The 26,057-nt window shown below is 39.4% G+C and overlaps 5 protein-coding genes across 6 annotated transcripts; 3 read left to right on the plus strand and 2 right to left on the minus strand.

Annotated features, from left to right (window-relative positions):
- The first annotated feature begins 4 nt into the window (after positions 1–4).
- Positions 5–15,761, plus strand: LOC136260893 (AP-3 complex subunit beta-1-like). The gene is made up of 26 exons (XM_066054797.1): positions 5–226; positions 333–408; positions 466–540; positions 596–691; positions 747–907; positions 960–1,026; positions 1,076–1,258; positions 2,146–2,322; positions 2,374–2,471; positions 2,518–2,572; positions 2,632–2,703; positions 2,757–2,819; positions 2,872–3,004; positions 3,260–3,369; positions 3,419–3,529; positions 6,674–6,739; positions 6,792–6,896; positions 6,951–7,148; positions 7,205–7,265; positions 7,312–7,398; positions 7,464–7,598; positions 7,650–7,756; positions 12,399–12,584; positions 12,735–13,054; positions 13,108–13,208; positions 15,374–15,761. Exons 1-26 carry the CDS (start codon positions 102–104, stop codon positions 15,658–15,660), a joined length of 3,255 nt encoding a protein of 1,084 aa, XP_065910869.1. The 5' UTR covers positions 5–101; the 3' UTR covers positions 15,661–15,761.
- Positions 15,708–17,205, minus strand: LOC136260896 (zinc finger protein 474-like). The gene has a single exon (XM_066054801.1). The coding sequence runs from the start codon at positions 17,126–17,128 to the stop codon at positions 15,770–15,772; it is 1,359 nt and encodes a 452-aa protein (XP_065910873.1). The 5' UTR covers positions 17,129–17,205; the 3' UTR covers positions 15,708–15,769.
- LOC136260898 (endonuclease 8-like 1) lies at positions 17,147–18,678 on the plus strand. 2 transcript variants are annotated; one of them, XM_066054804.1, is made up of 5 exons: positions 17,147–17,889; positions 17,933–18,063; positions 18,108–18,233; positions 18,291–18,350; positions 18,404–18,678. In XM_066054804.1, exons 1-5 carry the CDS (start codon positions 17,229–17,231, stop codon positions 18,524–18,526), a joined length of 1,101 nt encoding a protein of 366 aa, XP_065910876.1. In that variant the 5' UTR covers positions 17,147–17,228; the 3' UTR covers positions 18,527–18,678. The 2 variants fall into 2 exon arrangements, with proteins under 2 accessions (XP_065910876.1, XP_065910875.1); XM_066054803.1 differs by having other exon boundaries at positions 17,153–17,889; positions 18,288–18,350.
- Positions 18,524–20,838, minus strand: LOC136260895 (myocyte-specific enhancer factor 2C-like). The gene is made up of 7 exons (XM_066054800.1): positions 20,697–20,838; positions 20,375–20,443; positions 20,119–20,322; positions 19,996–20,070; positions 19,862–19,951; positions 19,351–19,815; positions 18,524–19,291 (listed from the first exon to the last, which is right to left on the minus strand). Exons 2-7 carry the CDS (start codon positions 20,426–20,428, stop codon positions 18,662–18,664), a joined length of 1,518 nt encoding a protein of 505 aa, XP_065910872.1. The 5' UTR covers positions 20,429–20,443; positions 20,697–20,838; the 3' UTR covers positions 18,524–18,661.
- Positions 20,578–25,626, plus strand: LOC136260892 (uncharacterized). Its single transcript, XM_066054796.1, has 4 exons — positions 20,578–20,734; positions 20,813–21,025; positions 21,076–21,503; positions 21,554–25,626. The coding sequence occupies exons 3-4, from the start codon at positions 21,499–21,501 to the stop codon at positions 25,239–25,241; spliced, it is 3,693 nt and encodes a 1,230-aa protein (XP_065910868.1). The 5' UTR covers positions 20,578–20,734; positions 20,813–21,025; positions 21,076–21,498; the 3' UTR covers positions 25,242–25,626.
- The last annotated feature ends 431 nt before the right edge of the window (positions 25,627–26,057 follow it).

The raw sequence follows: 26,057 nt of genomic DNA on the forward strand, positions 1-26,057 counted from the left end.
TATTACTATAATATTTTGCGGGCAGTGGTAAACGGTCATGTGCTAAGGGGAAGCACAAATTCGCTTTATTCGTATTAGTCGGTGTTGCAGCTGTTGTAAGCATGAGTGCGAGTTACCAACAGCCTGGAGTTGGCGGAGGGGACAGTACCAGGTCGTCTTTCAGTTCTAGCGACCTGGATCCTCCTACCATTAGTTCACGACCATTGTTCAACCCTGGTAACAAAAAGTAAGAACGCGTGTTGGATAATGTAGTGCACTATCTTTCAATTCATTATCTTTAAAGTTGTAGAGGGTGAATTAAGCAACCTATTTTTGTTTTAATTTAATTGTAGGGGCGGAGATTTGCGTTCAATGTTAGATAGCAATAAAGATGCGTTAAAGTTGGAAGCAATGAAGATCTTAATCGGGGTACTGGTAGCTTTATAAGTGCACTGTGTGTTTTATTCTAAATAATGAACACTTTAGATGATTGCTAAAGGGGCAGATGCCTCTGATTATTTTCCTGCAGTGGTGAAGAATGTGGTTGCAAAAAATACTGAGGTTTAGCAGCAAGATTATAGTAATAGTGCATGATTCCTAGTATTGTTCTGAACAGGTAAAGAAGCTAGTTTATGTCTACCTTGTGCGATATGCAGAGGAACAACAGGACACTGCTCTACTATCTATCAGTACTTTCCAAAAAGCACTCAAGGTATGGTATGGCTTGTCACTATTGCCTTGGGATGGTTATATTCAGTATTTGTTAGGATCCAAACCAGCTAATCCGTGCCAGTGCACTGAGGGTGTTATCCAGCATTAGAGTACCGATAATTTCTCCAATCATGATGTTGTCCATCAAGGAATCAAGCACTGACCTTTCCCCATATGTCCGCAAAGCAGCCGCCCATGCTATACCTAAACTATACAAGTGAGCTTCGTACCATTTTATAAAGCATATGTTATATAATCATAATTTATAGACTTGATCCAGAGCAAAAAGAAGCTTTGATTGAAGTGATTGAGAAGCTGTTGAAAGATCAAACTACAGTAAGTAGCAAATTTGTGGGTGGGGCTGATTATTAAGTGGTTTCTTTAGCTGGTAGCTGGTAGTGTGGTGATGGCATTTGAAATGGTCTGCCCAGACAGGATTGACCTGATCCACAAGAACTATCGCAAGTTGTGCACATTACTAGTTGATGTTGATGAGTGGGGACAGGTCATTATACTGAACATGTTGACCAGATATGCTCGTTCACAATTTCTTGATCCCAATAAAGAAGTGAGTGTGTGCATGTGTGTGTGTGTGTTGAATGTCTTAAAACAAGGACGAGCATGGAGACATTGTGCAGTTGATTATGTTGCATGTGTATATAGAGGGATAGGGCTGTCAAATTTTACCCTCCAAAGCTTCTTAAAATTATGCCACGTTGGTAATTAATGATCATAACTTATGGGTGTTTACCCATATGGTCTCAACTGCACTACAGGCTCTAATGCAACTTCCCAGACTATAAAATGCCACTGTATTGTCAATGATGTTTGTATGCTTCCTAGATAGCTCATGGGTTTTTGACTAACTAAACATGGCAGTATCCATAGTAATGAAGCTTTGTGAGATAAAACCACACCTTCAAAGTTTTCAAAACCTTAGTTTAAAGCTTCTGAACCTTTGTTCCAGTCTATTGTGGGATGGATTGTAAAGTAGCTTACTGTATGAGGTCTATTACTGATACCCTGTAGTAGAGCTCTCCTCCAAACACACAATAAATGACACCTTTGTTTGCAACTATAGGAGTTAGGTATTTCAAATTGGTTGATCAAACTTTGCATAAATTCATGAATATTGTCTGAAAGACCTCATAAATACCAGGATTTATCAGTTAAAATTCATGTGACCTTTAATCATGTGATTTGAATTCTTACATGTTTGTCATCCATATAATGTTATGGGTTAGCAGCATCTTGTTGGCAGTTGTTGCTGTGGTTACAGTAGTGCATAATGTCCTTCTTTGTGAAGTATAAGTGATGGTTTTGTAGGACCTAGAGCGTGTGGTATAGTCTAACATGCACGAAATATACATGTAATACTTGCAATTTTATCATTTGTATGGAACAATGCTTAGAGAACTGTACTATTAAGTTAACAATGGCTCTTGTTATATACAGGAATTCAAGGAAGCAGCTTTCTATCCAGAATCTGAATCAGGAGAGAGCAGCTCAGAAGAAAGTGAGAACGATGGCGAAAAGACCAAGAAGAAGAAGAAAGTTACATACACAATGGACTCAGATCACAGGATGTTGTTGAAAAATGCCAAGCCATTATTGCAGAGCCGCAATTCAGCTGTAAGGAGTCCATTTTAAGTCTAATTGCTATCTAGTCATATCTCTTTGCAGGTTGTAATGGCAACAGCTCAACTGTATCACTATTTAGCTCCTCGGGAAGAAACTAATATTATTGCTAAACCACTCATCAGACTTCTGCGGAGCCACAGGTATAGTTACACTACATGATACTAGCTTCAATGACTGCATTTGTAGGGAAGTGCAGAGTACAGTTCTTAGTAACATAGCTACTATTACTGCTCAGCGAACTGTAAGTGTTATCCAGTGCTGAAGTTTAAACCTTATTTATCTGTTTATCTGTTGGCACAGGCCTTGTTTGAGCCATACATGAAAAGCTTCTTTATCCACGCAAATGATCCTACACACATCCGGCTACTGAAGGTCAGCGTCTGTTAAATACAATCATCTTCCTCATCGTGTTACTTTTTCCCTAGTTGGAAATAATTGCCAACATTGCTGGGGAGTCAAATATTCATTCTATTTTAAGAGAGTTTAGAGTAAGTGACAATTATTGTACTGGTCATGTGACTTTGTTATTGTTGTGGACAGACATATGTCAACAATAGTGACAAAGAGTTTGTCACTACTACCATACAGTCTATTGGTCGTGTGGCCTGTAGTATTCCTGAAGTGACTGAAGTGTGTCTGCATGGCCTCACCACTTTGTTATCTAACAGGGATGGTATGTGTACTGTAGTGTGGCTGGGTGTGCCGTGCTGAGCAGTTTTGTCTTTGTACTATATATAAACATTAGTGGTACATGCATTTCTACAACTGTTATTACTGCAAAAGGTGGATAAGGGCCTATATGACTTTGTGTCACTACTAAGTTCCTTTTTTTCTTGTCATAAGTTTTATTTTGTCAGCCTTCTCTTTCATACAGCTGTATACTGAGGTCACCACTTTGTCTTGTTATTACTATCTTCTTGTTCCACAGAGACTGTGGTGGGAGAGGCAGTGGTGGTGATTAAGAAGTTGATCCAGCTACAACCAAAGGAGCACAAAGACCTTATTGTACATGTGGCTAAACTGGTGGACACTGTTACAGTAAGTATACACTTAGTGGCTGCAGTGATGTTAGTCATGGTGAGTACAGGTGCCGATGGCTCGTGCTAGCATCTTGTGGTTAATTGGAGAGTACTGTCATTTGATTCCCAAAATAGCCCCAGATGTACTCCGAAAAACTGCCAAGACGTTTACCTCAGAGGTACTGTGTCCAAATATGTTTACTCCTTAGTATGCGTGATACCCTGTTCTGTCTTGTCAATGTGCTAATTTCACACGTATTGTCACTAATCTAGATATGTGTGCTAAGTGAAGATTTTGTATGTTTGTATAATGGCTCCCCATTTAAAGAAAAGGTTTATCCAACCAATTACAAACCTTGACAACCAACATAACACATATATGGGTAGTATCAGGTTTGATAGGATCATGATCATTTGCAGTAGTAGGATCATGATCATTTGCAGTAGTCCCAAGTTCTGTACTTTCTAGTGGTATTTCCACTTAAAAAGAAAAGTCTTCACCTTTAGGTGCCATATTGTATACTCCTCCATATAAGAATAGGCAGGCAATTGATGTCTGGAATGTTGGGTCAACTATCTCTGCCTTTTGTGATAACTCTTCCATGAAAGGAGGTAATGATGGTGGCTGTTAGCTAAAGTGAACATTTTGCTTGTAAGCCTTTCAAGCTAATGTGTTCATCAATATTTACATTCTTACATTTGTGCTCAGTAAAGCACTTATGAGAAGCTGTTTTCATATGGACTGCAAGAAAATTTGTTGTAGTTTGTCTCTGTTCTTTGAACAATACAAAAAATACAGGGGTATGTTTGTTTTACAAAAAGTTTGGAAATCATGTCTCTTGTTTTTTAAAATCCTCACTTACTCTTGAAGAATTTGGGTTGAATGTCACCTTGTGAATCTCTACCACTTCTCGACAACCTCCATATGTTTTCTTGGAGACAATAAAGTGTATATGCCCTATAGTATATATGTACGCATTGAGCTGGATCCTCAAAAACTTTTAATAACTCATGGATGCAATTTCACACTATCTTGAAATTTGGCTCATTTCTAGTACTGCTTGACCTGCTAAAAAATTTCAAAATCTTCATTCAAATGCCTGACATAATGTCTAACATAATATTTATGGTCAATCAAAATTTTCACCTTTCCTATATGGAAGCAAATTTTACTGTCACCACTAATCATCTGGTAGACTGAAATGTCAATTTTCTTGAGAAAAAAAATTCCACTTCTCATTTTTTACTGTTTTTCAAAATCCAGTACATACTGTACATGGACTCATTCTGCAAATCTAATAAACATTCACAGAATTTATGACTATAATTATTTTGCATAAACAAGGCCAATTCTTGTCACATATACAGAGCCTGAAACTATGGTCAGACATACTATTGAGTATGTCTGATTGAGTATGTCTGACCACATATCAGGATTTGTCATATCATTTCCTAAACATAATATCAGACTCTGACAGTCTTGAAGAAACAAGCAGTTGAAAAATCAGCGTATGAATAGATTAACCATGGTAGCATGCCTTTGGTAGTCATGCCAGACTTTTAATGGAGACCAAACATGTAACAAGCACACAATAAATAACACTATTTGTTACCAGTTAACCCTTCGAATTCCAAAAGCTTAGGCTTTGAGTATTAAAAACCAAATTAATATTACATATAGTATAAGACGAGTCCTACCCATCTGCTCTTTTACGATGATGTTATACATGAAATAAATGCTATGCACTGCAATAATACGTGCACAGTTTTACACAACACTGAAGAGTACTTTCAATACAAAGTGATGAACTGCAAATATCTTACTAACCAAGCTTCACACTGTTTTCAATGTTACACTCTACCGTTGTGTTATCATACCTAGTACACGGAAAATACTACCATAGCACATTGATAAAAAGTACTGAAACAAGCTGGAGTAGTGCATGATATTAAATCACAGTAAAACAATAAGAAGTGTTATATCCCTACTGTGCATTTCCATTATAAAGCAGTTCTTGATCCAAAATACTGTGTGACGGGTTGAACATAGCTGACAACGAAGCGTAATGGATACCTCACTTTTCAGACGATAATTCATATAGCTTGGGCCGCGGCGCCATTTCAGATGTGGTATGCGGTTCACCAGTAAGTTAACAAACAAGAATTTTTGACTAGAGTAGGGACCATAGCACATCAATAAAAAGTACTGAAACAAGCTGGAGTAGTGCACGATATCAAATCACAGTAAAACAATAAGTGTTATATCCCTACTGTGCTCAAGATACCATTCAAAAAGCACCTCTACAATCCATGCATACCGAAAGAAAGAAATGGTGCTGCGTGCCCCAGTTATCGTCTGAAAAGTGAAGTATCTATTATGCTTTGTTGTCAGCTATGTTCAACCCGTTACACAGCAGTACGAATCAAGAACTGTTTGAAAAGGACCTCTGCAATCAAAATAGCCACTATGAAAATACAGACAATTTCTGTTATGAAGGAAAGCCATCATGTGCTAGCTACTGCAAAATCAACACTTTTCGCTGTCAGCAAAGATGAATGGGACACAAAGGAGGACACTGGTAAATCCATGAAGAATGCATTGTACGTACTGCGGTATGCCAAAAGGCACCTCTCGGGCCGAAGTGACATCGAACAGTGAAAAAATCAAGCCTGCCTTGGCTGTTATTGAGTTACACTTGTCTAAAGGCATCAGTCAGTTACTCTGTCAGTAGAAAAATCCGTTAAATAATTTAAAAAAAAATTTCTGTAGCAACTTGTTGAAAGCGTTTCGGGTTGATCTGAAGGCTTGTTTGGGCTTAGTTTTATCTAACCAATACTGCCTCATCGTTGTCAGGGAAAATTGAGGCTGGTTTTTGGTGATGTTATTTTGTGGGTCACGCCTACTCCTTTGTGGTCTCTACTATATAATACGATAAGTACTATTGTACTGTATGATGATCTATTGTATACCAATAGACTCAGCAACACGTCATGATTAAAATGATTTTTATTTTGACCATCTAGGGTAAACATATGAGCATATGGGACAAAGACTGAGATGATAGGATGCTAAATATCGGCATTTAGTAGATAACATTTGCATTCTTTCACTAAATTTTAATAGTTAAGGGAATGTCTGTAGGTAGCTTAGCAAATACTCTAATACAGCATTCAGCAAAGACAAGCTTTCAAGAAGTAATATGCCACCTTTGATTTCACTATCTTTTCACTCTTGTGCTGTAATATAAAATACCGTGGTATGATATTGATCAATACTGTCCACCCCTACTTCCATCCATACTTATAATTGTTTTCTTTTTCAGGAAGACATTGTGAAGCTACAGATAGTCAACTTAGCTGCCAAACTGTGTGTGACGAACAAGAAACAGGTGTGCAACTGTGTGAATTTAATTGGATATGTCATCAGCTGTTGCTATGCAGACGAAACTGTTGTACCAGTATGTACTCAATCTTGCCAAGTATGACCAAAACTATGACATCAGAGATAGAGCAAGATTCCTTCGTCAGCTCGTAGTGCCAGATGAAGTAACGAAAACTTGTAAAGAATTTTAGTTGTAAAGTATGTCTGTCTGTCTGCAGGAGACAGCACTTTCTAAACATGCCAAAAAGATCCTACTGGCCAGCAAGCCAGCCTCAGTCCTTGAGTCATCCTATACAGCTCATGGTGTTTGGAGGATTGGTTCATTGTCTCATTCCATCAACAATGAGGCTAGTGGGTACATTCCATTGCCAGACTTCCCTGAGGAAGCTCCTGACCCATCTGTCAGAAATGTTGAGGTCAGTGTAAATGTTTAGTGTAAGAGCTATTCCCTCATTCATCCTTTGTTGTATAGGATGACATGTTCTACAGTAAAGCACAAAGTAAGAAAAAGAAGTCGTTCTATTCTGAGTCAGGTAATCGATGTATGTAACTAGAGTACATTGTCATTATGTAATACAGAGGAGAGTACTACTGAGACAGAGGAGAGCAGTGATTTCTACTCCAGTTCAGATGGATCAACGGATGAAGAATCTGGTAGTGAAACAGGTGAGTAGGCCAGTATTAATTGTATTATTTGAAGATGAATTTTGTTTGTTCTGATTGAGAAACAGAAACTGATGGATCAGGGAAGGAGGAGAGCTCTGAGGAAGAAAGTACAACAGAAGAGGAGGAAAGCAGTTCAACAGATGCCGGTGAAGTGCTTGCAAACTTGAAGAAAAAATTCTCCAAGAAGCCACAACCTAAAGGTGCTACACTGTTCTTATTAAATGCTACTGTACTACATGCTGATGTTTCAGAGAGTGAATCAGAGGAGACTAGTGAAGAATCCAGCACAGAAGAAACTGACAGTGATCAACCCGAACAACCATTACGTCCCCAAGTTAAGAAGCAACACTCCCAAAAGGTACAAGGTGTAGTTTTGTGCACTATAAGGGAGGCAGTAACTCAGCGGCTAGGGAATTTTCTGCCAATTGTAATTTTACATGCTCAGCAACTGTACACTACTGTTAGGCACCAGCTGATTATGTTGTAAAGCATAATAGCAACAAGAGTTAATAATAGTGGAGAGGAGAGCATCTTATACTATACAGAGCCTCTACTAATGATTTAGTGTGATTCAAAGTGATTCTCTCAGACATGTTAAGTAACTGTTAACAAGTGCACACTGGCAAAAAAAGGAAATGTGATGTAGGAATCTCTTTGAATCACACTTAATCATTTGTAGATACTGTGTATGAGTGCTATGAGTAGTACACGTATTGTGATGGTGCTAAATGCACTCCAACAAGGAAAGCAGACCGAAATTTTAAAAATAGGCTTATTTGTATTGCATTATATACTATATGCCTCACCTTTACCCTTTTTCAAATTTATAAATGTTATCATAGGGAAACACTATCTCACCCAATACTTCCCTGTACAAAGTCCCCACACTACAGCGGCCATTTTGTTTTGTGACAGATACAATGCATGAAACATAATTGCAATGTCAAGAAATGTCATTACGGATATCACTGATTGTGTGTTGACACTCTCCTCTCCACTATTATCAATACTTTATGGTGGTATTCTAGGGATCTCCCCAAAATGACACGCCATCTAAAATGTAGCCTTTATAAAAATCATCCTAGAAACATCTTACACAACGAGAATCACTTTTATGGAATAATATTAGTCCATCTGACATCAAATACAGTATCAAAAACAAGAAAATCACCAGAACTTGCCTTGCCTGCCTTCCTGCCTGCCTGCCTGCCTGCCTGCCTGCCTGCCTGCCTGCCTGCCTGCCTGCCTGCCTGCCTGCCTGCCTGCCTGCCTGCCTGCCTGCCTGCCTGCCTGCCTGCCTGCCTGCCTGCCTGCCTGCCTGCCTGCCTGCCTGCCTGCCTGCCTGCCTGCCTGCCTGCCTGCCTGCCTGCCTGCCTGCCTGCCTGCCTGCCTGCCTGCCTGCCTGCCTGCCTGCCTGCCTGCCTGCCTGCCTGCCTGCCTGCCTGCCTGCCTGACTACAGTCGTAAGGCTGGAGGCCAAATGAAGCACCACACGGTCACCATTTTATGCCACAATAACAACTCACCAGTGGGGTGTGACTTATCTTTCCTTTTACAGTATCTTCAATCCAGATTAGTCTTCTTCCTTCACCATGCAATGAAACCATATCGAGGTATTAATTTTTCCTATCAACACTTTCCGTGAGCAGCATATTTAGACGCGCAAACTTATTGAAGCGCTTAGTCTCCATAGGTACCTGTAACTTCACGATTGATTGAACGCCAGACCTATTAACGCAATCTTGGTTGATTAATAACAATTGAGCACCGAGACCACACCTCTTAACAATCTATCATGATGACACACCCTGTTATTATTGGCCTAACTAAATAGTGACACATCCCCTGGTAGGTGAAAGGTTGTATATACTCTAATACAGCAGTCACCCTAGTAGAACAGTCACACGTGTATAGTTCTATAATTTATATGCTATAACAAAAGGACCAAAAAACTAGTGTATTGGTTTTAAAAAAGTAGGGATCCAAGCAATAAAAAGTAGTGAAACAATAGATGAATGATGGTATTACAGCATAGCTTGGTGGGAAAATCCCTACTTTGGCATTGAACAATATAACATGTCAATGTAGGGATTTTCCCACCGAGCTATGCTGTAATAGCATCATTCATCTCTTGTTTCACTATTTTTTATTGCTTGGAACTGTATTTTTTTTTAATTTTAATATACTAGTAATATTAGCCCATTAATGGCAACTGCCGCCATATGGCGGTATAGCATCATAACTCACGCATAGAATAAACTTTAGCCTTGCTATAACTTGTAAAATGCATTTCATAGCAAGATGCACTGGTACTGAAACAGACACGCCCATAGAGAGGTCCTGTTTCTGGCATAACTGGATCCTTGGATTAGTGCACGTTTGTTGTGTAATAGCGTAAAGTGTAGCCTTTCATAATAGGCGAATTAAATTGTTCTTCAATTGAAAACTAGTCGCTGACAACAAAGGAAGTGTTATACATTGATGGAGATAGGTAAAGTCAACAGTTGGCTGCTTTATCCCAGACGTGGTATGGCACGAAGCTTAATATGCCTTGATATGATATGCCTTCAGCTTGATATGATCATACTGCGATATATTTTAGATACCTGTCTGCTAAGCCTGTGCTCTAGATACCTCTGTCATGCCATTGAACTTCGTTTCCATAGCTTTGCTTCATCACAGCGGAAACGTGATGTGCTCGAGGTAATCCAGCCAAAACCGGAGCAGTGGACCCCTTGCTATGGCCCTGTTAATCAGGACTTAATTAAATATACATGTAATTATGTAGATGCTTATCACACATACATACAGACAGTAAGAATCCTTACACTTCGTCCAGTAATGTATAGCAACTTTGTCCAGTAATGTATAGCACGACTCTAATAAATTTAAGCAGTCTCCATTCACACCGTACAGCACGATTCTAAGCAATTACTTGTGTGTAACAGTTGCTATCAGGTAAAGCTCATATTGGTGCACTCGGCGAAATTCAAATGCCACGTATTGCATGAAATCCCACTGGTCTTTCTTGCTAACAGAACTTCAAATTCCTAACATCGACACAATAGGTGGACACGAGTGCAGATACGCATGCGCAACAGCAGAAATGGGACAAATTACAAAGAAACCAGCTGTGGAATGGATCGCACTGTAAGTAAACTGTATAGCTAGTTGGATTCCATTGTTTGTTTGGGCTGGTTTTTACCAAAGTTTAGACTTTGTTGTTTGATAACTTTGTTGCGGTTACTGTTATGTAAACAAAAACAACACAGTCAACCTCCTTAGTTTATAGCAAGTATTTAGATATATGGTTACTAAGTGGTTCTGTGTATTGGATGGTTAGTGTGATGCGATTTGGCAATTCGGCTAGTGGTTCCAGATAATTTGGGCATCAATGGGTTAATTAATTAATTAAGAGTTTATAATATATATATATATATGGGGAGGGAGTGCTTATTATTACCCACTGCGCTTAGAAGCCACATGTACTGTGCCACTGCGTGAGTATGACGGCTTCAAGTGGAGGTGGGAGCGAACAAAATGGAGCGTTTAACAGTGGTGGAAATTGGTCCCATGTCATCGTCCTTTTGTGATCAACATCGCCATGTAGATGGAGTAATGAGTTCAAGAGTCATTGCAGCAAATATTCCCATTGTCCCTCCTCTTGCCATTTAGCTACCACTGGCAAACATGAGGTAATGCAAGGGCATAATGTCGTCAGGGATGCTGCAACATTGCCAGGTATGTATAAAGCCTACTTACAGCAATTGACTGCAACAATTCTCTGTTCTCTTCACCGACTGGGTCACTGATTGGTTCACTTTCTTGTGAGAAAATGATCCAAATTGTCTTCTCAGGTCTTGTCCCAGTCGCTGTGTTCTTTACCAGCTGGGTCATTCTTGGGGTCATCAGTTGTGTTTGTCGAAGGGTTTAGTGTCTTGCCAGAAGTGAAGCTAACCTCATTGTCCTCCTGTCTTTTCCGAAGGTGTTTGGTTTCTTGCTAAAATTGCATGTCTTCACTGTCCTGTTCTTCTTCATGAAATATGCTTAGAGAATAACAGCTGTCCTCCACAGCACTGAAAAAATAAAATTATTCCTATCTGTGTAACACGCATGTTATGTGCAGATATTCACTTATAGCCATTTAAGCAAGTTAACACGTTTTCGTAACCGTTGTGTAATATTATAACGCAACGCATTTTGAAGAGGCAATTCAGCTTCAGATACTCTCCCTCTCTACATACATTATGAGCTCTTGATAATAGGTAACTGAAAGCATTAAATGGGAACAATGGTATCATAAAATGTGTATTGTTTGTTTACCTAAAAGAAAGCTGCAACATGTGTTATTACTGCATTTCAAATGATCATGACTTGGTTGATTGTTCACACTTTGCAGTAATAGAATCGAGATACTCTAAGAAAGCAGTCACTTTAATATAGCAGTCAGAAAACACTAAATGTACTCTAATAAAACGGTCAGTTCACAAACATGATCTTGATTTTGAAACATAACTTTGAGCATAATAGGCTTGATTTTTGAGCACTGCTCAAAAGCATAATAGGTAAAAATTTGAGCATAATTGGGGGGGGGGGGGGGGGGGGTGCTTAGCTGCTGTTGTTTGCCTTAACAAGGAAGTTTTCTTCCATAGCTTCAGACTACCTGGCTGTAACATTTATATCAGGGAATGGCCTATGGCTGATGTTCAATGCATTCAACTGGTATCACAAGTATTCTAACGCATTACTATTGCAGTGTGCTTCATTTCAGCTACCCCCACTCATTGTATGTTGAAGTAAGTGCTGTGTCATGCATACTTCTCATAATTGTGACAAGAATTTCGAAACATCAGTACCTATTACGGTTGTTGTGTATAGTTGTGAAATCACACTGGCCAATACTTCATTTGGTTATATGGTGCCTGATGGATCCCTCCTAATTTGAGTATATCAAATATGTAGTGTATTTGCATTGTTTTAAAAACATTTGTATTTCTTTAGACTGGCACTGCTCCTGCTGTTGCTGGGAAGGCTCAGGAGTCTGCCTTGTTGTCTTTTGATGACTGGGACTTGAGTGGGCCAGCTAGCCAGACACCATCTGTTCCTGTGATGGGAGGAGATCTGCTGAAACCAAACACTACAGAACCACACACTGTCATCAACCATTCCACATCACCGATATACAAGGCAATGAAACATTAACGCTTTTTTGTATCATATAATGCTGTTCGATTTCAATTTGTATTATTCGACTATCATCCAATTTCAATTGTTATTAAACATAATGAAATTGTGGCTGTGTTGTGTGTAAGTTACATTGTTGTGTGTGGTGTGTAGATTGTTGCAACTCCTGTTGTCAAGCCTACCAAGTGCTTTGAACTGTTAAACCGCATTACTGGACAAGGATTGGCAGCTGAGTACAAGTTTACACGAAGAGCACATGTCTATTCTCCCAAGATGGTGGCCGTAGAAGTGACATTCACAAATAAATCTGATGGCACACTAAGTGGGATCAGCGTCGGTTCTAAAAGACTTCAGAAAGGGATGGCCATCAAAGATATACCCCACCTAACTCAGCTCGCCCCTGGAGGATCAATTTCTGTCACTATGGGTATTGACTTTAATGATACTCTACAGCCTGCTAAGTTTGATCTGTGGTAAGTTACTCTATGACATGCCAGGTATTGTATATATCCTGTTGTTGTTTTAGTGTACATCCGGATAAGAAATACTCAGTTCAAATTCAACCACTGGTTGGAGAATTAATACAGGCTATTGAAATTAGTAGTGAGGAATTTTTAAAACAACAAGGTTTGTTAACATTTAGTGGAGCGGCTAAGCAACAAATTTGATGAAATTATTTACTTTGTGATAAAAGCACCAAATTTTTTGTGGAAGTTGAGTAAGGTATACTAAATCATTTGAGATACAGTGCCACATCAAACTCATTGCCTTAGGGCATGTTTTGAAACTTTAAAACTGGGTTATAAGCCTATTTCTAGCTGGGCAGGAAACTATACAAGTACATTCAGAATCTTCATTTTTGAAGTGTTTCAAATTCAAAATATGGTAAATTAACTGTTTTTTAAATACTTCTAATGGAGCCAATATTTTAGTGTCAAAAGTACAAGCACAACCCAATAGAAATAATAATAAACTGCACATCTATGGCTTCATAAACCATGACCCTCAGTGTTTCTTAACATGGCAAGCTAATGGCCTGGATGGACACCTCCCTTGATCAGCTTTTGTATATGACCATCCCTTGCTCACCTATGCAGATGCAAAGTTTCAGTAGATTTTCCTGTGGAACACTTCTGTGGCTTCCACAATACATTTTCTATAGACTGTATTCCAAATGACATCACACAAAATTTCTATTTGGGGGATTCTTATATTTTTGAGTGTTATCACCAATGGCGATTGAGATTTCTAAGATTGATATAGAGGCTAACAAATAAGATATTGAGGCAAAACTACCAGGTTTGGTTATTACAACAAAGAAACAATAGTATTTCATCTAAACTTTGAAAATCAGCTGAAAAATTCTAACCCAACGTTAGAGAATAGATTTTATACCTTTATAACTGTACCTGGTAGTTATAGGTCAATATCTTCTTCCAGGATTGAATGGTGATTTGAATCTTAATGTACCACTCTGCGTGGGCAGTTCAAAGGCACCGCCAGTGCCATAATTTGTATATTGCACTGCTGCAGACCGCAGCGAGTGCATTATAACTTATAACGCACTGGTTGAGGTTTTGTAGACCACAACGAGTGCATTATAAGTTATAATGCACTGACCGCAGTGCAATATACAGATATTGCACTGGCTGCGGTTTTGTGCAGCATAGCACAAGTGCCGGTGGCGAAGACCACTACGACACCTCACCTAATAGGTGGAAAGACACTTCACAGATCACTCGAATTCTTTTATAGCCTGACATGTAAAGGTCGATTGTGGGCCATAACGTCACCAATACGTATAATGTTTACAAGCAGCCAATGGCAATCGAAAAAGCCAACGTGGGTGTCCACAACTCTAGTCTACATATCTATAAACGTACTTATACACCTTACTAGTCTGGTGCTATCTTAGCCCAGATTAAACTGTAGTCCATGATTCAATAAAACAAATATATTGTAAATAATACTAACCTTTATGTTCGATTGTGGTAACCAGTTTTGTCATGCCACCAGATTCGAGTTTAGCCAGTGTGAATAGTAAGAATTAGACTAGTATCGTTTAGTAGTTAGGTTTTGTTTACTTAAACTGTCTATTTAGCTGCTTTTTTTTGCTCGAGAGAATCACTATGGCGATTAGTCTGGTGCTTAGTCTATATGGCACACTGGCATGCTGAGCACTACATGATGAGAGTCGAACAGCGAATGCAGGTTAGTGATATAACCCATAGTGTACTAGCTTTCAATATCTCAAATGGCTGCAGTACTGCAGGGGAACGTCATGGCAACGTCCAGCTTGGTTACCCACAATCGATGTTAGAAACCTGGCCTTTATAAGTGTTACAGCTGTCTTGTGAGACTCTCCCCACCTATTAGGTGAGTAGTACATAACAGTTATACAACGTGCACTCGTGCTCTGCCTGTATAAACACACTTGCCTTCGGGCCTAACGGCCCTCAGGCTTGTGCGTTTATATCAGGCAGAGCACTCGTGGCCGTTGTACAACTATATATTAAGCCTCATTGGAACTCTCTCTCGAAATTGTTAGAATATCCCTAACAGCCGCAGCCATTTTATTGTGTGACATCATTTGGAATACAGTCTACTGATTTTACTTGTCAGCATGATCTGACGGGTAATTTTAATGGCACTGTATCTAATATGAAATAGCAGGAATTAAGCAAAAGTTGTACCAAGTTCAGTGCTTTTATCTAAAAGTGAATGATTTTTTTGCTTAGCCGCTCTACTAATTAGTTGGAGATAATTGGTCTCATTTTTGTGTTGTATGCTAGCCAAACTCAGTGGGATGAATGAGACATCAGACAAGGTTGGATGTCACTCGTCTACCGCTGACATTGAGAATATCAAGAACACTGTTCTTCAACGAGCCAACGTTTGTTTTGTTGATTCACCGAGCACAACCAGTCTACAGTTTGCTGCTCTTACTTTCTCATCACAAGTACTAGTACTAGTCACTATTAAACTGATGGATGGTGGGGTAAAAATTACTGTGAACTGTGAGAAAATGGTCATAGGGTCTATGCTAGTAAGAGACATTAAAGAAGCCCTAGGAAAATGATAAAAAGAGATTGTATTTTTGTCATGTATCATTACACAGATAGGAGATACACTTAATATTATTATTGTAATAAAATATTAGGAAAATTGCAATTTAAATGAGTGTTGTGTTATTTCTTTCTTGGGGTGGCGTTGCAAACACTTTCATGTTTGGCAACTCTGTCAGCATTAAATGTTCTACCACACTTGCCACATGCCACTAGCTGCTGTACAGCAGACTGCCAAGCTGCTTCATTGAGGGCCTCAATACTGTACTTGCCATCAACAGCTCCTTTGACTTTGGTAACATCATCTGCTGCCAGCTGTGGCTTTTTAGGTTCTGGTCTGCGTTTTGAAGCTGGTAGCTTATCATTTTCGTTGTGCCATTTCTTCAAGCACTGAGGCTCATGTATTGCTATAGATTTAGTTCCATATTCACGGCCACATATGTAGCACACCACACTTGGTGGCTTTCTAAAAATTGTCTTTTCAGGTGGTGGTTTTTGTTGTGCAGACTTTGGAAACTTGATGGACACGTTACCACATCCACTGCCCTTGCTACCACCATCTTGTTTTTGTTTAGACACTGATTGCTTGTTAGCAGGCTTGCTGGAGGTATCCTGTGATTCAGTGGGGGGAGGCCTTGCAGTTGTAGCTGAAGCACTACTACCATTGTGACTTTGGAAACTCCTACTTTGTAACAGTGGAGATGGTTGATTCTTCTCAACATTCTTCTTAAAACATTGTCGTTGATGAATCTGTATGGAACTGGTACCATATTCTCTGCCACAGATGTGGCACACAATTGTCAGGGGTTTTTTGGCTGGGGGAGCACTACCAGGTTGGATTGGTTTACTTGAAGTAGTCACTTTCCTTCCTTGTTTTCCACTGCATGCACGAAGGTGTACCTCCATTCTTTCAGGGTTTATCTTCCTACCACAAGAATGACAGACCAGTCTGCTGTCCATGAACCCATCATATGCCATTAGGTCCATCTGTTCTGTCAAGTCAGCTAACCTATCACGCAGCACTGCTGGAGATGTTATGTAAGAGGGTAATCGGCTATCACTCTCCATGCATTTTGGAACATGAACTTCCATTTCAAGCATTGTGAACTCTTTGCCACAGAAACAACACTCTAGCATTCCAGGCTTCCTTGTTTTACGACGAGGTACTGAACGTGAACAAGAGTCTGTACTAGAGTCTTTGCTGGCTGGGTTGGGTGGATCCTTCGTAGTGTCTGAGGATACAGTTTCCTTGAACAGTTTGGATTTGCACGTTTTTAAATGTATTGGAAGTGAATGTGAAGTGAACGACTTCCCACATAAAGGACAAGCTGACAGCGGCGAGCCAGGTGTGAATGCTGCAGTCCTATTTGAATCAGAACTAGACGAAGCCAACACCTTTGGCTGTTTAAGGGTAACAGTCTTTGGTCTTTTGCCACTCTGGACAGCCGATTTTCTTTGCTGCGTTGATGAAACACGTTCCATTTCACACTTCTCTGTTTGCAGGCTTTACCTAGCAACGGTGTTGTCGCAACGTGTCTTATTCTAAATATTGCCTACCTCCTGTTTGCAGCAATCAGCAGCCATGCCTGAGGGTCCGGAGGTGTATATGAACGGTCAGCTAGTGAACAAAGTATGCAAGGGTCGGTTCTTTGATGGAAAGATCGTCAAATCAGCTGTAAGCAAGTCGTGCGAGATCACTTTTTCTTCCCCCAAGTACACGATCACCAGCGAAACCAGAGGGAAAGAGATGGGCCTTAAGCTCCAGTGTGAAGAGAATAAGGACAATAAGCTTCGCATCATATTTCGGTTTGGAATGTCTGGTCACTTCAAGTTCTCACCAGTCAGTGAGGAAGTTAAACATGCGCATTTGAGCTTCTTCACTCAAGATGAGCCCAAGATGGCACTACATTTTGTGGATGTGCGTAGATTTGGTTCTTGGGAGCCATGTGATGGTTGGGGTCCTGATAGGGGGCCAGATCCCATGTTTGAATATGACAGCTTTCGTGCTAATGTGCTGGACAACTCGGGAAATAAGCTATTCAACAAGCCAATTTGTGAAGTATTACTTGAGCAGAAGTACTTCAATGGAGTTGGTAACTACCTGCGTTCAGAGATCATGTACAGGGCTAAGGTTCCACCTTTCACTTGTGCCCGCACTGTTTTGGAAGAAGTCAAGGATGGGAGCAAATCACCAGATTTCCTAAAACTGTGTCACGACGTTCCAAAGGAAGTCATCAACTTAGGTATGTGTTATTGTGTGTTGTGTTCTATTACTGTTAATGTTAGGAACTGGTAAGAATTATGATCTTACTGCAAGCGGTGAGGATCATGAAGACTTTGACAAATGGCTGCAGTGCTACAACCAGTCAGATATGGACAGCATGGCTGATGGAAAGAAGAGGATGGTCTGGTTTAAGGTAATGTCACCATCTGTAGTAAGCAATGTCAGTTATCATAGTAGGGCGATCCTGGTCCAATGGCTCCCACAGATGCCAAGAAGAAACCTGCTGCCAAAGCCAAAGGGAAGGCTAGCACCAAGCCAGAGAAAAGTGAAAAGACTAGTAAAACTGATACCAAGAAACAGACAGTAAAGTTACTTATTACTTGTATATGTAAGTAATTCCACCATTTTATATTTCAGAAGAAAGCGTCTAGTGCCACTAAGGACGAAGACAAGCCTGCCAAACAGGAAGATCCAGTAAAAGTATGTTAGGTACAATTTATTGAGTATTTGGAACATAATATTATATTGTAAAGGATGAAACTGATGCTACTGTAGAAGAGGCTGCTACCACTCGTCCTAAGAGAGGTAAAAGGAAAGCAACTATAGCTGACAAGGAGCAAGAAGAAACGAAATCAAAACGTAGCAGGAAAAAGTAACACTTAAAAAAGCAAAACTTTATAGTCTTGAAATGTTGATTCAACTTAGTTTTACACATTTGTATTACACAATTTACAGTTTTCACAGGATACAAAGTTCATTGTATTAACCTACCAATCTGTTTATTATTATCATCAACTTGTTAATCTGACACGTTTAGTCACTGGTAACTCCAGGGTGGAGCTACTCAAGGAGGGATCGTATGACTGTAGGGTAGTCCTTGATGGATCAATCGAGCCAGCAAATGAGATTTCTTGCTCAGAATTATCCACTTGAGCAAAACCGTGTGATGTTGGCTGTTCTATGATAGTAGATGAGTCGTTCCCTTTGGGGGCAACCTTGTGTGATTGTTTCTGCATCTGTTGTTGCTGCTGTAGCAGATAGTGTGCAAGGATTTCTTGGCTACCTCCCTGGACAGATGAACCTCCGGGTGATGGGAATACAGGAGGAGCATTTGGTTCATACGTTGGAGTGAGCAAAAATGGCTGGCCAAGATTGTGTGCTTGTAGCATCATATTGCCACTAGTGGCCGCAGCAGACTGTTGCAAGTTGATTGGTATTGCCACTAGTGCACTTGGCTGTTCAGATGTGCTTGAGTTGAATGGAAAATCTCCAAGGCCTGACATCATTGATGGCAGATTGCTAAACAAGCTGGGTGTGGCTAGTGACATGATAGGTGTTGCTAGAGGATCATTGTGCTGGCTAGCAGTGACAACTTTCGGGTACTGTGTAATGTTAGTTGTTGGATTGGTTTGCACCATACCCTGCACAACAACATGTAGTTTGAAAACAATACTATTATCATTAAAGCTGTAGAACTTACCGACTTTCCGTGCGATCCTTTTGAGGCAGGAATGACAACTCTGAGAGATGGCTTGGAACCTTTTCCAAGTGACGAAGGACTACCCATTGCCACTGGAGTTGCAGATTGGCTGCTAGCTGAATTAAGTTCTCCACCGCTACTACTGCCAGCACTGCCACTACCTGACCGAGGTGAAGATGAGTCCTTGCTGCCCAGTTTGATATAGTTTCGTCCAGACCCTGGCAAGTGGAGCTTCAACTGTGGGTTTTTAAGGGCCTGTATTCGTGGTGGGACCTGTGGCGGTGGCATGGGATTAAAGATGTTCCCTCCTCCCCTTCCCGAGTGCTGCTCTTGTGGTTGTTCCTTGCTAGTGTCATCTGTTACAGGCACAGCCACAGGCATGGTGGGAGGGAGGGAGGTCAACATGGTGCTGTTTGTCATGGGAGAATCTCTTGTAGCAACCACGTTGTGAGTAGTCGTGTTGACCTGTGTATTGGTAATGTAAAGAGATTACCTGTGTATTTACACTTACTGTAAGCGTTTCCATTTGATTCTGATTATGTTTAAACATCTGATCAAATTCTTCATTGATTTTCTCATAGTTAGCAACACTGACAGTAGCCTATAGTGGCAGTGATAGAACTGATGGGTATGAGTTATAGAGACCTGGTTAGGCTGGGGTCTTTCTGCTTCATCATCTGAATCATCCTTTTCACCTTTTACCTCTTTCCTTGTCACATCCTGTTTAACACAACAGTAGCTGACATTATTTTCCAGTGTTTAAACTACCTGCCACACGTCAGCGTTTGTCTTTGATTCAAACGGCTCCTGTATCTCAGTATACTTCATCAGGAATTCATTGATGTTGGAGCTGGCGTACTGGTAGAGCTTGCAGTTGTTAGTAATCATCATGATGGCGATCTCTGTGTCGCACAAAATGCTAAGTTCGTAGGCCTTCTTCAGTAACCCATACTTGCGCTTGCTGAATGTTATCTGTGGAGCATGTGTACGTATGATGTAAACAGTCAAGTTTGCATGTACGAACTTGTCTGTTCCTCTCATCACTTATACGAGTGATTGCTATCTTCTTCCTTCCCATGTCAACAAATGCAAACTATTGGAGGTATTATATGTATATGATTTATTAACAACACACTGCCATGATGTTTACACCAAGGAAAGTGGGGATTAAGATACATAAAGTGTATCACAGTCAGTTGGTTCAAGTGTTGAAGTGGGAATGCGCCGGTATAAGGCATAGTCGTATTTTTAGATCTATGCCCACAGAGTCTATTTTTAGTACAACATATAGAATGACGTTTCTGTACTATATTTGAAACACTCCTCACAGAAACAGAGTAACTCACTTTGACTGTGCGACGAGATACGATAAAACGTTTGTCCGGTAAGTTTCGTTGTTTCTAATATGGCCGAGCGGATGATATCGTGCGTGGCGATAATTAGAAAATATTTTTTTTTTTAGTTTTAAAAAAATGGTATGACTGACATGTATTGCGGTTCCACTGCTCGTCTTCCTGTGGACAGCAGTGTTTAAGCCCCTTTATTATTGGATAATTGGCAAGGAATTGAAGAACGAGGAAAAGAAAGAGCAGAAATGTGAGAGAGTAGAACAAAATGACAGTGTTAAAGAGAAAGTGAAACTTTTGACAAAACCAGACACTGATGGCACACTAAGGTTAATTTTGCATTGTTCAGAATTATTGTATTGTGAAGGTTTTGTTTCAGGGCACGGGACTGTACACCAACAGGCTCATGATGATGATAAACGGCTGACACATGCAGCCAAGGCTTCAACTATAAAATTACATTGGACTTATCTTCTGGTAATGAAAGCAAATGTTTAAACTTGTACACGAAGGTGCATTTAGCTGGAACACTAGAAATATGTCTAATGTTTTGTTTATTTTGAGCTCGATTTTAAGAATGATCTTGTGCGTACACAGTTGTTGGTTGACCACGTGACTTATAAAACGACGAAATCCGAAGTGGACTCGATTTGCGAACTCCCAAATTCTCTAGCTATGAATACCATTATGTTTTGGGGCTTTACGATCAGAGTTCGAGGCATGAGATCTGCGAGATTGTGTAGTAAGCTTAGTCTCGCGTGCCAGCCTGTTTGTGACTGCAGTATCCTTCGTGCGTAGAAAAATGAGGTAATCGACCTAGCCTATTCTACTGTAGTGAACAAAATGCATCTATACAGGTGTTTAAAACTGACAATCGGGATAGTTACTATCCTGAGCTATTGCAGTCAAACCTATTTTGTTGATTCAGCAAGAGTTGTGTCACTGGACGAAGAATTGGACAACCTATCGTCACACTCAGAACTATTGTTGAATAATTCAGTGTTGTACAATGTGACAGACTTTCACCTCATCGTTAACCTGACCAACGTGACTATAAACGGTCCAGCCAATATAACGTGTGGATATGGAGTAGGCCTCGTGTTCATCAACATCACTGGACTCACTCTAACTGGCATCACCATCCATGAGTGTGGACTAACTGGTGATAACCTAACCATTGTCAATGATATAATTCACAATAAGGTGGTCACGTCCTACCGGTTTAGACCGGGAATTAAGGTTGCAGTTTTTATGATAGGATCCACTGACTTAGCACTTCACAATGTTACAGTGACTAAAACACAAGGAATTGGTATGGTGTGTGTTAATGTTCTCGGCATGGTTACATTTAGTGATGTGATGTTCCAGAGCAATAGACCTGCTAGCATGGATGAATGTTACAAGTGTCTTTTCCCATTTATAATAAATGCTGATCGATGTGCATTTAACCCATCGTCAGTCAGTGGTTCATTGTTATTCTTATACGTAAACAATCGTGATGGATATCCTAGGCTTGATACTAACGTGAATATCACTCGAGGTACTTTTGTTGACAATCTTTCGTGTTCTGTGTCAGATATATTAAATATTGATGCAGTCCAGTTTCCATCATTATCTATAACAGATCGGAATGCCACAGCTACTGGAGGGATCAAACTTATTTTGGCTCAGGACCAGGGTAGATATTATGTCACTACCCGTATTGTTGCTGCAGTATTCAAAAACAATTATGCTTTCTTAGGATCTGCCATAAGTGTTGACATATTCTATGATGCATCGTCCAGCAATGTGTCAATTGAAAACAGCATATTTTTACAAAACGGTATGTTTTATGATAAGGTTCCAACGTATGGAGGCAGTATTAGTGTAGTTACTAACATCCGTCCATTTCAAATTGCTGTGCTTGAGCTTGAAACAAAGCATTTCTTTAATGTAAAGGGTTGTAATTTTAGTGGCAATTCAGCTATGCTTGGTGGAGCCATTGCATTTGGAGACATTTTATCGTCTAATTTCTATGCTAACATATCCCAGTGTAAATTTGACAACAATGTAGGGTTGTCTGGTAGTTGTATTGGTGCATATGGTATACTAGAAAATTCTACGGCAATAACGTTAGAAGATTGCTTGTTCAGAAATAACTTGGTGAATGACACTTCACAATCTTATTATGGTACTATCGTCTTTGAAAGAATCAGTACTAAAATTCGTAACACTACTTTTTCCGATAACATTGGTACAGCAGTTAGTCTTTCAGCGTCCCTATTAGCGATGGATGGTAATATTGAAGTTCAACATAACATGGCATTTATTGGGGGCGCATTAAACTTACGATCCAACTCCAGAATTCTTGTGTTAAACAACTCAAACATTTTGTTTGCAAATAATCAAGCTCTCTACATAGGTGGAGCAATTAATGTTGAATTTGTTAGTGACCTATACTGTCCCATCTATTTTGGCATATATGATCCCTATTGTTTGTTGACAGAAACTTGTTACTCCCAAGACTATAACATTTCAGTGTCTTTTATCAATAATACAGCAGTATTGGGATCTGCCATATTTGGATATATTTTGGGATGTCCCTGGTTACATCAGGAAGGATTTAATATTACAAATGATGATGCTCTGCAATTTATTGAAGCAAACTTTAATGACATTCTGAAGTTTACTCCCAATATTACGGGTAATGATAATGTCATCTCTAGTTACAGTGTGATGATTAATACTAGCACTACTAACATTACTGCCATTCCAGGTCAGGTGACTACAATATTGTTGAGTGCTATTAACTACTATAACAAAAGTGCCATCAGTGTAGTATCTACTAATGCATTTACACAAGGAGCTTTGGCAAGTCAGAACTATTCAGCAGAATTGGAGGACCCTGGATTTCAGCTAATCCGTGGAACTACTCCTATATCTATTCAGATTAATGGCTCACAGAATACTAATGTTAATGTTACTATCTATTCTTCATTATCCCGTGCTCAGTTAAGTATTCCAGTACACTTAAAAAGTTGTCCACCATTTGGTTTTATTTACATTGGTAAATCTTGTGTGTGTGATCCAGCTTTAGAGAACCGTGGTGTAACTTGCAACTTCACCAGTGGCAGACTGAAGAGACCAAAAAATAAATGGATGGGAAATGTGAATGCTAAAGCTGTTGTATTGACGTGTGTGCAAAATTACTGTTCTGGCAGAAGGTCAATTGACCCATTTGATTTAGATGATCAGTGTGTAGATTATCGTAGTGGAGTGTTGTGTGGTGGTTGTCGGGAAGGTTATTCTGCTCGTATTGATCTCTCTGGCTGCACTAACACTTGTTCAGGAATTTCTAATGTAATTATTTGGCTAACGTATCTGGTGCTTAGTGCACTGTTATTGCTGATATTTGTACTTGTTCTACATATTTATGTGTCAGATGGTTATTTATATGGAGTGATTTTCTACCTAAATGTTCTTTCTACATTTAGAAATGCTTTCTTTCGTAGGTCTCATATTTTTTTAAGTGTTATTGGAGCAAATTACCAAGACTGTTTGTATGAAGGGGTTACTTTTTTGGTTACAGGTGCACTGCAATTTATTTTACCAGCATATGTGTTCCTTTTCATGGGAGCGTTAACATTAATAACCAAAAAATTTAATAATATTAATAGAAGATTTTCATTTAACTTCACTAAAGCATTTGCTACCTTTCTATATGTGACGTACAATTATCTACTGAGTACTAGTTTTACTATTTTAGTGTCCAGACGAATCAAAACTTCATCAGGAACTGTTGTTCGTTGGAGAACAGATCCCAATGTCAAATACTTCCATGGCTGGCATGGTCTTCTGGGAGCAATCTCTATTTTGATGTTACTGGTATTGTCACTAGTCGCTCTAGTTCTCTTGTTTCCTGGTGTGGCGTATCGATTTAAAGTTGTGCAGAAACTAAAGCCTTTAATGGATGCCTTTCAAGCTCCATTTAAACTACGATATCATTTTTGGATTGGCCTACAACTCTTCATTCGCATAATTTTGAATATTTTAGTCATTGCTGTGCCTGAGCGTTACCAACTCTACTGTGTTGGTCTAATTGTCTCAATCCTACTGTATGTCCAAACATTTACTTTGCCATACAAGGAATTGGCTAATTCTTGGAATTTAAGGAATTACTTAGAAAGTCTTTTGTTACTATTTTTGTTGGTACATATAATTGAAGTGGAATCAACAGACGTGTTAGTGGTATCTGCAATTTGCTACTCCATCTTTGTGATCATATATACAGGAATTGTGATTTACTATATCTTGCATCGTTTTCCAAGGCTCAAACAACTGGTTCGTTGTAGTCCATGTAAGAAAAAGGAAGAAACTGTTGACACCACATATGTTACTAATATTAATGAGAGTGTTGATGACATTGAGTTGGTATTCTCCAAATCATTAAGAACCGATTATCCTAATGTGAGCACGACTGATATTACTGTTACTGAAGAGGGCATTCCGGAAGCTATTAATTATACAGAGTTTAGAGAACCTTTGCTGGAAAATGATTATTCCTAAAAGTTGTATAGTCATTCAAGTGTGCACGTGTGTTTGTTATTATGTAATGGATTTTAAGCAGTTACTGTCACTAAAGTGGGACTTGAAACTTTTGTAGAAACAAACAAACAAAAAAAAAGAGTTTGCAATGGCAGTCATGAGAGCTGGGTTTCAGCCTGGTACTCTCCATGTCTGCTAATCAGTAGGCTATTGCAAGTAGGGATTATTGCAATACAATAAAAAGTGCTGAAACAAGGAAGATAATTAATCATCTGACATGTAATGCTCATGATCATAATATATTTATTAACTTGTGCAATTAGCCAACATGAGTACTAAAGTATGTGTTGTCAGGTGATATTCAACATTTTTTTGTAATTGGGTCTATATAACTATACTCTGAAACCTCTATATTCCAATGTTCAATGGTGCCAAACAAGTCAATGATGTATGGTGCTATATTAGTGTCACATCAACGTGTACGTACTTGAACTCAGAATGTTGCCCAACATAATTATATATTAGGCTATAATTGCACAACTCTACAAAACACTGTTTACTGGTAGGCAAAGTAACTGTTCTGCCTGTGACATATACGTATATACACGGAGAACATGAAGGGCCAAGCAATCTATTTGCTTATTTTGAATGTTGAAGGTGTGGTGCTCAGTCCTATTTTATTCTTGTGCAATAGCCAACACACCATACAATACTACCCACGAATTGATGACTTGACTTAGCAGAAGCAAAAAGGAATGGAGCATAAAGTGATTTAAGCATTTGGGAAGGGAAGTGACAAACACTGTCAAACAGTAAAGAAATTAAGCTCATAATGTT

The sequence above is a fragment of the Dysidea avara genome, chromosome 7 (genome assembly GCF_963678975.1).
Source record: "Dysidea avara chromosome 7, odDysAvar1.4, whole genome shotgun sequence".
Lineage (NCBI taxonomy): Eukaryota > Metazoa > Porifera > Demospongiae > Dictyoceratida > Dysideidae > Dysidea > Dysidea avara.